Source organism: Theropithecus gelada, chromosome 19 (assembly GCF_003255815.1).
Source record: "Theropithecus gelada isolate Dixy chromosome 19, Tgel_1.0, whole genome shotgun sequence".
In the NCBI taxonomy this organism is placed as follows: domain Eukaryota; kingdom Metazoa; phylum Chordata; class Mammalia; order Primates; family Cercopithecidae; genus Theropithecus; species Theropithecus gelada.
In genome coordinates, this window is record NC_037687.1 from 38,171,289 (window position 1) to 38,185,003 (window position 13,715).

Consider the following 13,715-nt stretch of genomic DNA (forward strand, 5'->3'; position numbering starts at 1 on the left):
TGGGTCCTCACTGAGGCCGGGGCCTGGATTCCTGGGTCTGAGGGAGGAGGGGCTGGGGGCCTGGACCCTTGGGTCTGAGGGAGGAGAGCTGGGGCCCTGGACTCCTGGGTCTGAAAGAGGCGGGGCTTGGGGCCTGGACTCCTGGGTCTGAGGGAGGAGGGGCTGGGGGCCCGGACTCCTGGGTCTCAGGGAGGAGGGGCTGGGGACCTGGACCCTTGGGTCTGAAAGAGGAGGGCTTGGGGCCTGGATTCCTGGGTCTGAGGGAGAAGGGGGTGGGGGCCTGGACCCTTCCATCTGAGGGAGGAGGGCCTGGGAGCTTGGACCCTTGGGTCTGAGGGAGGAGGGACTGGGGGCCTGGACTCCTGGGTCTGAGGGAGGAGGGACTGGGGGTCTGGACCCTTGGGTCTGAGGGAGGAGGGACTGGGGGCCTGGATTCCTGGGTCTGAGGGAGGAGGGGCTGGGGGCTTGGACCCTTGGGTCTGAGGGAGGAGAGGCTGGGGGCCTGGACTCCTGGGTCTGAGGGAGGAGGGACTGGGGGTCTGGACCCTTGGGTCTGAGGGAGGACAGGCTGGGGGCCTGGACTCCTGGGTCTGAGGGAGAAGGAGGCTGGGGGCCTAGACCCCTGGGTCTGAGGGAAGAGGGTCTGGGGGTCTGGACGACCAGGTCTGAGGGAGGAAGGTCTGGGGGCCTGAACTCCTAGGTCTGAGGGGAAGAGGAGGTTGGGGACCTGAACTCCTGGGTCTGAAGGAGGACGGGGCTGGGGTCTTGGGCTTCTGGATCTGAGGGAGGAGACTCTGGGGCCTGGCCTCTGGGTGTCATCCTTACCCTCTCTCCCTCCAGGGTGCAATTGTGGCTGTGACCGGGGATGGTGTGAACGACTCCCCCGCTCTGAAGAAGGCCGACATTGGGGTGGCCATGGGCATCGCTGGCTCTGATGTCTCCAAGCAGGCAGCCGACATGATCCTATTGGACGACAACTTTGCCTCCATTGTCACGGGGGTAGAGGAGGGTGAGTTGGCCAGGGCTGGCCCTGGAAACCAGGGTCACTGCCAGAGGCCTGAGACCAGCAAGGGGAACTGGCCAGGGCTGCAGGGGGATGTGTGACAGAGACCACAGCCCCCTTGGCCCTGGAGGAGCTTGAGGCTGTCCTTGTCTGTCTTCCTTCCCTGTGGGGTCAGAAGCTCCCCTGGGCAGGACTGAGCTGACATATTTCAGGGTCCCCACATCATCCAGCCCAGGTCCCATCTGGTGGGTGAAGCTGACTTGGAGACTTTTAAAAAATATTATCGGCTGGGCGCAGTGGCTCACACCTGTAATCCCAACACTTTGGGAGGCTGAGGCAGGTGAATCACAAGGTCAGGAGATCAAGAACATCCTGGCTAACACCCCTGGTGAAACCCCGTCTCTACTAAAAATACAAAAAATTAGCCAGGCGTGGTGGCGTGTGCCTGTAATCCCAGTTACTCGGGAGGCTGAGGCAGGAGAATGGTGTGAACCCAGGAGGCAGAACTTGCAGTGAGCCAAGATTGCACCACTGAACTCCAGCCTGGGCAACAGAGCAAGACTCCATCTTAAAAAAAAGAAAGGCCGGGCGCGGTGGCTCAAGCCTGTAATCCCAGCACTTTGGGAGGCCGAGACGGGCGGATCACGAGGTCAGGAGATCGAGACCATCCTGGCTAACACAGTGAAACCCCGTCTCTACTAAGAAATACAAAAAACTAGCCAGGCGAGGTGGCAGGCGCCTGTAGTCCCAGCTACTCGGGAGGCTGAGGCCGGAGAATGGCGTGAACCCGGGAGGCGGAGCTTGCAGTGAGCTGAGATCCGGCCACTGCACTCCAGCCTGGGCGACAGAGCGAGACTCCGTCTCAAAAAAAAAAATAAAATAAAAATAAAAAAAAAAAAAAAAAAGGAAAAGAAAAAAAAATTCTCAAGCCAAACCAGAGGGAAGTCAGGGACCCTGGGGGAGGCCTCAGGGGGCCTCTCTGCCAGCCTGGGCTGCAGGTCAAGGGAGCTTCCCAGAGTGTACAGGGATGGCTGAGCCAAGTCAGGGGCCATGCTGTGGCGTCCACATAGACTAGTGCCAGGGAGTCATAGGCAGAGGAACCGGTACACAGGCAAGGCAGTGTGAGGGGCTGGGTCTGAGGCTGGTGTTGCTGCTGAGGTGGGGGCACTGGGAGCCCAGGCCACAGAGCCCACAGGCACCACCTCCTGACAGGCCCGGACGAGGCCACAGAAGGGCTGGTTCACATTCAGATTTATTCTGATCATCAAATTAATTCATGATAATTATAAACAAATGCAAAAAGGCATTCAGGAAAAAATTGGAATCAAATTACCCATAACCTTGCCATCCAGAAATAATCACGATTCATGCCTTAGTGGATTTTCTTGCAATTTCTCTCTCCTATTTGAAATGTTTCTAGTGTAAAAAGTAGTTCATGGTAAAAGAGAATTCAATCAGCAAAGCTGAGCCCAGAGTAACAGATTAAATGTCCTTAGTCCTTGTTTCCTATGTCCCAGAGGAAACCATGGTTAACATCTTCTTATCCCCCCAAGAGACATCTTTTTGCGGGGAGTGGGGGCAGGGATAGGGTCTCAATCTGTTGCCCAGGATGAAGTGCAGTGGCACAATCACGGCTCACTGCAGCCTCCACCTCCTGGACTTAATCGATCCTCCTGCCTCAGGCCCCTAAGTAGCTGAGACTACAGGTATGCACCACCACACCCGGCTGATTTTTAAGGTTTTGTAGAGATGGGGTTTCGCCATGTTGCCCAGGCTAGTGTTTTATTTTTTGAGACAGAGTCTTGCTCTGTTACCCAGGCTGGAGTACAGGCGCACAATCTAGGCTCACTGTAACCTCCACTTCCTGGGTTCAAGCGATTCTCCTGCTTCAGCCTCCCGAGTAGCTAGAATTACAGGTGCATGCCACCACACCAAGCTAATTTTTTTTTTTTTTTTTTTGAGACGGAGTCTCGCTCTGCCACCCAGGCTGGAGTGCAGTGGCCGGATCTCAGCTCACTGCAAGCTCCGCCTCCTGGGTTCACGCCATTCTCCTGCCTCAGCCTCCCGAGTAGCTGGGACTACAGGCGCCCGCCACCTCGCCCGGCTAGTTTTTTGTATTTTTTAGTAGAGACGGGGTTTCACCATGTTAGCCAGGATGGTCTCGATCTCCTGACCTCGTGATCCGCCCGTCTCGGCCTCCCAAAGTGCTGGGATTACAGGCTTGAGCCACCGCGCCCGGCCTAATTTTTGTATTTTTAGTAGAGATGGGGTTTCACCATATTAGCCAGGCTGGTCTTGATCTGCTGACCTGAAGTGATCCCGACACCTCGGCCTCCCAAAGTGCTGGGATTGCAGGCATGAGCCACCTTGCCCAGCCAGGACTTCAACTCCTGGGCTTAGGCAATCCTCCCACCTTGGCCTCCCAATTTGCTGGGATTACAGGCGTAAGCCACCATGCCTGGCCTCCCCAAGGCATCTTATGCATACACAATACACACACTGTCTCAGATACAGCCATCCGCTCCTTCCGAATCTTGTGCATCACGCTGGAAGCTGGGAGGCAGCTGTGAGCAGAGCAGGCACCATCCCTGTTCTCATGGGGCTGGAGAGACAGCCTTAAACAAGTTAACAGATACGTAATTACAAATTGTGATATATGCCCAGAAGAAAGCAGGTCGCTGCAATAGATAATAATGAGAGTCCTGCCCAGATGGGGTGGACATGGAAGGCCTCTCTGAAGGGAGGGAAGAAATGTCTAACTTCCGTCAGGGGCCAGGCACGGGGGCTCACGCCTGTAATCCCAGCATTTTGGGAGACCAAGGCGGGAGGATTGCTTGAGCCCAAGAGTTCAAGACCTGCCTGTACAACAAATTAAGACCTGGTCTCTACAGAAAATTTAAAAAATTAGCAGGGCATGGTGGCACACACCTGTAGTCTCAGCAACTCGGGGGGCTGAAGCAGGAGGATCACTTGAGCCTGGGTGGTCAAGGCTGCCATGAGCCATGATGGTGCCACTGCCCACCAGCCTGGGAGATAGAGATCCGAGACCCTGTCTCAAACAAACAAACAAACAAACAAAATAACTTCCATCAGAGGGCATTCCAGATATACCCAAAAGTAGAGCAAAGGCACAGTGGGCCCCTGCGCCTCCCCCTCAGCTGCAGCGGCCATCAGCGCACGGCACACCTTGTTTCTTCCCCACCCCCTGGAACACACACTGGATTATGCTGATGCACATTTAAGTCATCATTTCATCCATAAATATTTTAGGACGAGAAACCACTAGTTTGTGGAGAAGAGCACAATGCAGGGAACGAGAATATCAGGCGGGAGTGGCTCAGGCTCTTATTGCTACGCAAGAGCCATCAAAGCAATCAAAGCAGCCACACCGCAGGCAGCCTACCCCTCCCTCCCTCCCTCCCTCCCTTCCTTCCTTCCTTCCTTCCTTCTTCCCTCCCTCCCTTCCTTCCTTCCCTCCTTCTTTCCTTTCTTTCTTTTTTTTTTTTGACAAAGTCTTGCTCTGTTGCCAGGCTGGAGTGCAATGGCATGATCTCAGCTCACTGCAACCTCCGCCTCCCAGCTTCAAGCAATTCTTCTGCCTCAGCCTCCCATGTAGCTGGAACTACAGGCGTGCGCCACCACGCCCAGCTAATATTTTGTGTTTTGGTAGAGATGGGGTTTCACCATGTTGGCCAGGATGCTCTCGATCTCCTGACCTCATGATCCACCCGCCTCAGCCTCCCAAAGTGCTGGGATTATAGGCGTGAGCCACCTCGCCTGGCCTGTTCTTTCTTAATGATTGACCTCTTTATTTATGGGCTAATCTTTTTACTTGTTCATTTATTTAGAGACAAGGTCTCACTCTGTTGCCCAGGCTGGAGTGCAACAGTGGTTTATTCATCCCTCACCTGTTGATGGACGTGAGATTGACTCTGGGTTTTGGCTGTGATGAGTGGTGCTATGATAAACATTCTTGTACTTGCTTTTTGCTGGGCATAAACAGTCCTCCTGTCTCTCGGGTATAAAACCTAAGAGTCAGATTACTGGGTCGGTGGGGTGGGGGTTGTTTGATAGAAACTCCCAAACCATCTTCCAGAGTGGTTATTTCCAGAATGTTTCGACAAAGGTGATGTGGTTGGATGTTTATGTGGAAAGGTGGGTGGGTGACAGTCCTGGTGTGGAGATTCGCACCTGTAATCCCAGCACTTTGGGAGGCTGAGGTGGAATCACGGCCCAGAAATTAGAGACAAGCCTGGGCAAAGTGGTGAGACCCTGTCTCTACTAAAAATACAAAAATTAGCTGGACGTGGTGGCGCGTGCCTGTAGTTTCAGCTACATGGGAGGCTGAGGTAGGAGGATCACTTGAGCCTGGGAGTCGAGGTTGTAGTGAGCCCTGATCGTGCCACTGCCCTGCAGCCTGGGCAACAGAGTGAGACCCTGTCCCAAAAAGAAAAAAATGGTGGGTAGGCTAGGAGGTAGAAAAGGACGCTGGACGGGGGCGGAGGAGGAGCAGAGGGAGTGGAGCTCCCTGGCATGGGTGCCTGCTCTGAGCCCGCCCGTGCCACAGGCCGCCTGATCTTCGACAACCTGAAGAAGTCCATCGCCTACACCCTGACCAGCAACATCCCAGAGATCACGCCCTTCCTGCTGTTCATCATGGCCAACATCCCGCTGCCCCTGGGCACCATCACCATCCTCTGCATCGACCTGGGCACCGACATGGTGAGCCCTGACGGCCACCCTTGGGGCCCAGGAGGGTGGAGTCCTCCCCTTCCCGGCTCACCTGGCCTCTTCCACCCAGGTCCCTGCCATCTCACTGGCATACGAGGCTGCTGAAAGTGACATCATGAAGAGACAGCCCAGGAACCCACGGACGGACAAGTTGGTCAATGAGAGACTCATCAGCATGGCCTATGGGCAGATCGGTGAGGCACCGGGGACTCCATCTCCTTATGGCCCAATGCCAGGCCTAGAGCAGTGCCTGGCCCACCGTGGGTGCTTGGGACCCTGGCGTTGACTCAGGGGAGCAGACGTGGACAGGACCAGCCAGTGAGCTATCTGAGGGCGGGGTCTGCACCCCATCCTTCTCCACCTCCTCCTCTCTGCTGCCGATGTGTGCAGAGCCCCAGAGGTGTGAAGCAGCCACACTTGGGGGCTGTCCCAGCAAGCAGAGGCTTCATGGTGGTGGTCCTAGGCCCAGGGAGGTCATTCCTGTGTTGGGAGCTCAAGCTGGGGATCCCCCAAGAATTCATGATGTTTAGGTGGCCTGGGTCGGGTGGGAGAGGGGCTCCGGGTTATCCCTCTGGGAGATCCCCCTCTCCAAAGCCCCTGTCCCAGGTGGCCCACCCATCTTAGGGCCTCACCACCAAGTGAGACCTCAGGTCGCCCTCTGGGAACCGGTGTCCAGATAACAGGGCCAGAGGGGCACACTTCCCTCTCCAAGGGGGCTTCTGGGCCCTCCGAGGTGCCCTGGGCTGGCTGCTGGCCCCGACCTGAGCCTCTCCTCTGCTTCCTCTCTCCTCCTTCCAGGAATGATCCAGGCTCTCGGTGGTTTCTTCTCTTACTTTGTGATCCTGGCAGAAAATGGCTTCTTGCCTGGCAACCTGGTGGGCATCCGGCTAAACTGGGATGACCGCACTGTCAACGACCTGGAGGACAGTTACGGGCAGCAGTGGGTGAGTGAGGCAGGGTGCTGTGTTCCTGCCCGGGGCGAGCTGTCCCAGCCATGCACGGCCACTTCCTACGATGGCTCCTCAGTCCCCCATGGCAGTGTCAAGGCCTTTGCTGGGCACTTGGGGCTTCCTGGATGCCCCTGCCCAGCCCATCTGGAGCCTTGTCTCCCACTGCCTGAGCTCTCTGCCCTGCCGGGCCTTCTTCCCTGCCTCTGTCTGTCCCTTCAAAGTCCAGCTGCTGTCTATCCTTGGGAGGACCACAGGGTCCTCATCCTCCTGGCCCCTGGTGGACGGTGAGGTCACCATTAACCTTTCTCCTTTCTTGTACATCTCCTGCCTCCTCCCTCGGGACCATGAGCCCGCAGAAGGAAGACACACCTGAGGCCCTGGGGACCCCATGCAGGATGGGGTGGGTCAAAGAGCACCAGAACGTCGGGGTGGCGGCTAGGGCTGCAGTGCCACTGACTGATGTCCCATGCCCCGGTCACCGCTCCTGCAGACATACGAGCAGAGGAAGGTGGTGGAGTTCACCTGCCACACAGCCTTCTTTGTGAGCATCGTAGTCGTCCAGTGGGCAGATCTGATCATCTGCAAGACCCGGAGGAACTCGGTCTTCCAGCAGGGCATGAAGTGAGAGCTGGGGGCACACACGGCGGCTGTACAGCCATCCGTCCTGTCCGAGTGTCTGTCTGTCTGTCTGTGTACTTCCTCTTGTGTCCTTGCTTTGGATTTTTGTTGTTTTGTTGAGTCAGGGTCTCATTCTGTCACCCAGACTGGAGTTCAGTGGTGCAATCATACATAGGTCACTGCAGCCTTGACCTCCTGGGCTCAAGTGAGCCTCCCACCTCAGGCTCCTGAGTAGCTGAGACTACAGGCATGCACCATCATATATGGCTAATTTTTATTTATTTATTTGTTTGTTTGTTTGCTTATTTATTTAGAGACAGAGTCTTGCTCTGTTGCCCAGGCTGGAGTGCAGTGGCACGATCTCGGCTCACTGCAACCTCCACCTCCCGGGTTCAAGCGATTCTCGTGCCTCAGCCTCCCAAGTAGCTGGGATTACAGGTGTGTACCACCAGGCTCGGCTAATTTTTTGTATGTTTAGTAGAGTTTTGCCATGTTGCCCAGGCTGGTCTCAAACTCCTGAGCTCAGGCAATCCACCCGCCCCAGCCTCCCAGAGTGTTAGGATTACAAATGTGAGCCACCATGCCCAGCCCATTTTGGGTTTTGCCACTGCACTGATTTTCTCTCAAGGGATCCTGTGTGTCCTTGATTCTCTCTCAGCCTCTGTGTGTGGTGGAGGTGCTCCTGTCCTTTTCTTTTTATACCAGTGCTTCTCTGTGTCTGTCCCTGTCTCTGTGTCTGTATCTGCCCCGTCTTTGTGTCTGTCCCTGTCTGTGTCTGTCTCTGTGTCTGTCCCTATCTCTGTGTCTGTCCTGATTTCTGTGTCTGTCTCTGTGTCTGTCCCTGTCTCTGTGTCTGTCTCTGTGTCCCTGTCTTTCTGTCTCTTTCTGTGTCACCATTGCTCTGCCTCTTTGTCTCTCTCTGTTGGGGCATGTCTCCCCATCTCCGTCTCTCTTCCTGTGTCTCTGCCTCTGTCTCTGTGTCTGTGCTGCTGTCTCTGGGTGTCTGCACTGTGCCTCTCCCTGTCTCTGCGGGGTGGCATGTGCAGGGTGGGTGCTCTCTGGGCCCAGCCCTGCCCTTCTGTGCCTCCAGGAACAAGATCCTGATCTTCGGGCTGTTTGAGGAGACGGCCCTGGCTGCCTTCCTCTCCTACTGTCCCGGCATGGATGTGGCCCTGCGCATGTACCCTCTCAAGTGAGTGCCCCGCTGCCCCCAGCCCTGCCCACACCAGCACCTGCCACGGAGCCTTCCCTTAGACTCAGTCTGAACCTCAGGCCCCACCTCCCCTGGTGTCCCCACTGCAGTCCCCATTCTGATGCCCCCAAGTCTCCCCCATGGGCTGCTCCTACCACGGGTTACTCCGCAGACCCCAGGCCCCAGCCCTACCCAGGGCACCCTCCACCTGTGAGCACGAAGGGTCCTGGGAGACTGCCCCACCGCGTCCCCGCCACGTCCCCTCCTGTCCCCTGAAGCTCTGCCTCTCGTTAGGGCCCCGCACTCAAGCCCTCCTGCTCTCCCCTCCACAGGCCCAGCTGGTGGTTCTGTGCCTTCCCCTACAGTTTCCTCATCTTCGTCTACGACGAAATCCGCAAACTCATCCTGCGCAGGAACCCAGGGGGTGAGGGGGCTCGGCAAAGCGGCCAAGGGGGGCGGGGGACAGCAGGGTCTCAGGCGGCTGGTCCCAGGCTCCCCTCGCCCTGCTGGATGGCTCTGCCGCCCAGTTCCTACTCTTCTCTCTCTTCCCATCTCTCCAGGCCTCCGCTCTGTCTTCTCACGGGTCTCTGTCTGTGTAGTTTCCTTGTCTCTCTCCCTCTCTGTCCCTCTCTCTGCTGGGTGGCTCACCTTGCCTATCTCTCTCCATCTCTTACTCTGTCTCTTTCTTTCCTCCTTTGTCTCTCCAGGTTGGGTGGAGAAGGAAACCTACTACTGACCTCAGCCCCACCACATCGCCCGTCTCTTCCCTGTCCCCCAAGCCCAGGACCGCCCCTGCCAGTCCCCCCCATTTTGTATTCTGCGGGGAGGAGCCCTCTCTCCCCATGGCCCCACCTTGGCCCCCACCCCCTCCACTATCTCCTGACACCCCTACTCTGGCTGGCTTCTCTCCCCTGCCCCCTGCCTCTCTCCTCTCTCTTTTCTGTGTCAGTTTCTCTCCCTTTCCTCACCCCTCTATCCGTTCCTCCGGCCCCAGCCACCTCCCTGGGCTCTTTTTTACTCCCTTTCAGCCCCTCGGCTGATGCTGTCTCTGGTTCTGGACAATTATCAAATATATCAGTGGGGAGAGAGAAGCAGTGTGTGTGTCGTGCCTGCTTTCTGGACAGGGACTGTGGCCGGGATGGCCAGGATGGCATCCCCTCTGCTGGGGCGCGTTGCCAGGAGATTCTCAAAACCTCAGGAACTTAGCCTGGCACTGGCTTGAAAGTCACCGAATCTCAGAGCCATCTAATCACGGAGTTTTCAACTCCACAAAACTCAGAGCAGCTTGAATTCGCCCGGCGATGGGATTGTGGAATCAGAATAGGGGAAAGGGAGGGGAAGCAGATGTGGGATGGTGACTGGGAGCCTCTCCTATAGGAGTAGGACCCAGGGGACACAATGCTGATGATGATGGTGATGACAGTGATTCACTGAGTGCCCGCTATGTGCTCTGCCCACTTCTAAGCACTCTGCACAAGGTGCACATTAAATATGCACAGAGAGGCCGGGCGAGGTGGCTCAAGCCTGTAATCCCAGCACTTTGGGAGGCCGAGACGGGTGGATCACGAGGTCAGGAGATCGAGACCATCCTGGCTAACACAGTGAAACCCCGTCTCTACTAAAAAATACAAAAAACTAGCCGGGCGAGGTGGCGGGGGCCTGTAGTCCCAGCTACTCCAGAGGCTGAGGCAGGAGAATGGCGTGAACCCGGGAGGCGGAGCTTGCAGTGAGCTGAGATCCGGCCACTGCACTCCAGCCTGGGCGACAGAGCCAGACTCCGTCTCAAAATAAATAAATAAATAAATAAATAAATAAATAAATATGCACAGAGAGAAGTGATTTGCACACAGCTAAGAAGAGACACATCTGGGATTTGAACCAAGGCTGTCCAAAGTTCTAGGTCACTACGCTATTCTCTCATTTTATTGAGATAAACTTTCATACAGTGCAGTGCACACATCTTAAGGCTACAGCTCAATGATTTTAAAGTTGCATCTGCAGGCCAGGTGCCGTGGCTCCCGCCTGTAATCCCAGCCCTTTGGGAGGCCCAGGAGGGCAGGTCACTTGAGGTCAGGAGTACTAGACCAGCCTGGCCAACATGGTGAAACCCTGTCTCTACTACAAATACAAAATATAGCCGGGCATGGTGGCACTCACCTATAATCCCAGCTACTTGGGAGGCTGAGGCAGGAGAATGGTGTGAACCTGAGAGGCGGAGTTTGCAGTGAGCCGAGATCGCGCTACTGCACTCCAGCCTGGGCGACAAAGCGAGACTCTGTCTCAAAAAAAAAAAGAAAAAAAAAAAAAAATTGCTGGGCATGGTGGTGCATGCCTGTAATCCCAGCTACTCGGGAGGCAGAGGCAGGTGAATTGCTTGAACCCGGGAGGCAGAGGTTGAGTGAGACTCCGTCTCAGGAAAAAAAAAGAAAAAAAAAAGTTGCATCTGCAAAGCTACCACCCAGATCAAGGCATAGAACCTTTCCCTCTACCCAGAAAGTTCACTGGAGCCCCTCCAGTCGCCTCCCCTCCAGAGGCAAGAGCTGATCTGGTTTCTGTCATCACACCATCAGTTGTGCCTGTTCTTGAGCTTCATACAAACGAAACCTTACAGCATGTCATCTCTGTGTCTGGCTCCTTGTTCTCAGCATTATGTCTATAGGAGTCATCCATATTGTCACCTGTATCTGTGGCCCCTTCCTTATCATTCCATAACACAACTTGTCTATTCTCCTGTTGAGGGACTTTGGGGTTTCCAGTTTGGGGCTATTACAATTGGTGCTGCTAGGGACAGGAACATTCTAGTCATGTCGTTTTTTGTTTTTTTTGAAACGGAGTCTTGCTTTGTCGCCCAGGCTGGAGTGCAGTGGCACCATCTCAGCTCACTGCAGCCTTCACCTCCTGGGTTCAAGCGATTCTCCTGCCTCAGCCTCCCAAGTAGCTGGGACTACAGGTGCCTGCCACCACGCCTGGCTAGTTTTTGCTTTTTTTTTTTTTTTTTTTTTTTTTGAGACGGAGTCTCGCTCTGTCGCCCAGGCTGGAGTGCAGTGGCCGGATCTCGGCTCACTGCAAGCTCCGCCTCCCGGGTTCACGCCATTCTCCTGCCTCAGCCTCCCGAGTAGCCGGAACTACAGGCGCCCGCCACCGCGCCCGGCTAGTTTTTTGTATTTTTTTTTTTAGTAGAGACGGGGTTTCACCATGTTAGCCAGGATGGTCTCGATCTCCTGACCTCGTGATCCGCCCGTCTCAGCCTCCCAAAGTGCAGGGATTACAGGCTTGAGCCACCGCGCCCGGCCTAGTTTTTGCATTTTTAGTAGAGACTGGGTTTTGCCATGTTGGCCAGGCTGGTCTTGAACTCCTGACCTCAAGTGATCCACCCACCAACACGGTGAAACCATCTCTACTTAAAATACAAAAACTAGCCGGGTGTGGTGGCAGGCACCTGTAATCCCAGCTACTCAGGAGGCTGAGGCAGGAGAATCACTGGAACCTGGGAGGTGGAGGTTGCAGTGAGCCGAGGTCACGCCCCTGCACTTCAGCCTGGGTGACAGAGTGAGACACCATCTAAAAAGAAAAAAACAAAACAGACTGGGTGCGGTGGTTCATGCCTGTAATCACAGCACTTTGGGAGGCTGAGGCAGGCAGATCACCTGAGGTTGGGAGTTCGAGACCAGCCTGACCAATATAGAGAAACCCTGTCTCTACTAAAAATACAAAATTAGCTGAGCGTGGTGGCACATGCCTGTAATCCCAGCTACTTGGGAGGCTGGGGCAGAAGAATTGCTTGAACCTGGGAAGCGGAGGTTCCAGCAAGCTGAGATCACGCCATTGCACTCCAGCCTGGGCAAGAATGAAACTCTGTCTCAAAAAAAACCAAAAGTGATCCACCCACCTCAGCCTCCTAAAGTGCTGAGATCACAGGCACGAGCCACCGCATCCAGCCCTCTAGTTGTGTCTTTTTTTTTTTTTTTTTTGAGACAGAATCTTGCTCTGTCGCCAGGCTGGAGTGCAGTGGCACGATCTCGGCTCACTGAAATCTCTGCCTCCTGGGTTCAAGTGATTTCCCTGCCTCAGCCTCCCGAGTAGCTGGGACTATAGGCACGCACCACCACGCCCAGCTAATTTTTGTGTTTTTAATAGAGATGGGGTTTCACCACGTTGGTCAGGCTGGTTTCGAACTCCTGACCTTGTGATCTGCCCGCCTTGGCCTCCCAAAGTGCTGGGATTACAGGCGTGAGCCACCGCGCCCGGCCCTCTAGTTGTGTCTTTTAATGACAGATGTGCATTCTGTTGGGTACGCACGTGCCTAGAAGTGGAATCGCTGGTTCATGGGATAGACTATGTTTAGCTTTCATGGACGCTGCCAGACCTTTTCCAAAGTTCGAGTGCCATTCTGCGTCCAACAGCGTAAGGAAGCAGCAGCTGCTCCACATCCCCTCTCCACTGGGAATTGTCAGTCCTTTTCATTTTCATTTTCGCCACCTTGGTGGGGCAGCGAATCCATTTCTCTCGAGGCAGTCTTCCTAACACAGCCCAGGGAGGCAAGTCAGAGGGGGGGCTGGGGCCAGGCCTGGGCCTACCTGCCTTCCAATGCCAGTGTCTGGATGGCCGGGATGCTGAGCGCAAGTGTGAGTGGGTGAGTGTGCAAGTGCATGTACACACCCACCGCACAAGACAATGGCTGAGGGAGAAGCTTCCAAATCTGAGGGGGAAAGGCAGTTGGAGGGCAGTGGCCACGTGCGCTGGACACCCCTCGTGACCCCAGGGTACAGTCTGATCCCGGTAGGGGCTACATGAGCCCAGACCTCTCCTAGGAAACCCACAAATACTGCTTTATCTATCTGGTGCAGGGGAAGAGACGCTCCCATAGACAGGTGGGGAGACTGAGGCCCAGAGAGGGGAGGGCCTTCCTTGAGGTCACACAGCAGGGACAGTGACCCCAGGTTTCTGGCTGAATGCACTAAGGTCTTCCTGCTCTCCCAGCACCACTTCCTTGGGGATCCCAGGAGGCAGGGAGGAGGCCTCAGGCTGGAGGGATCCATTTTTTTTTTTTTTTTTTTTTTGAGACAGGGTCTCATTCTGTCGCCCAAGCTGGAGTACAGTGGCACAGTCACAGCTCACTGCAACCTCTGCCTCCTGGGTTCAAGTGACTCTCCTGACTCAGCCTTCCCAGTAGCTGGGATTACAGGCACGCACCATCACGCCCAGCTAATTTTTTTTTTTT

At 55.4% G+C, this 13,715-nt stretch overlaps 1 protein-coding gene across 3 annotated transcripts in view; it reads left to right on the forward strand.

The window, feature by feature from the left end:
- ATP1A3 (ATPase Na+/K+ transporting subunit alpha 3) overlaps positions 1-9,585 on the forward strand; it is a 29,477-nt gene extending 19,892 nt beyond the window's left edge. For all 3 annotated transcript variants that reach the window (XM_025366197.1, XM_025366199.1, XM_025366198.1), the window contains exons 16-23: positions 841-1,009; positions 5,571-5,725; positions 5,805-5,928; positions 6,533-6,678; positions 7,175-7,305; positions 8,393-8,494; positions 8,827-8,918; positions 9,202-9,585. In XM_025366197.1, the coding sequence (XP_025221982.1) occupies positions 841-1,009; positions 5,571-5,725; positions 5,805-5,928; positions 6,533-6,678; positions 7,175-7,305; positions 8,393-8,494; positions 8,827-8,918; positions 9,202-9,230 (948 nt within the window). In that variant the 3' untranslated portion in view covers positions 9,231-9,585. The remainder of the gene's footprint in view (positions 1-840; positions 1,010-5,570; positions 5,726-5,804; positions 5,929-6,532; positions 6,679-7,174; positions 7,306-8,392; positions 8,495-8,826; positions 8,919-9,201) is intronic.
- Positions 9,586-13,715: the final 4,130 nt, after the last annotated feature.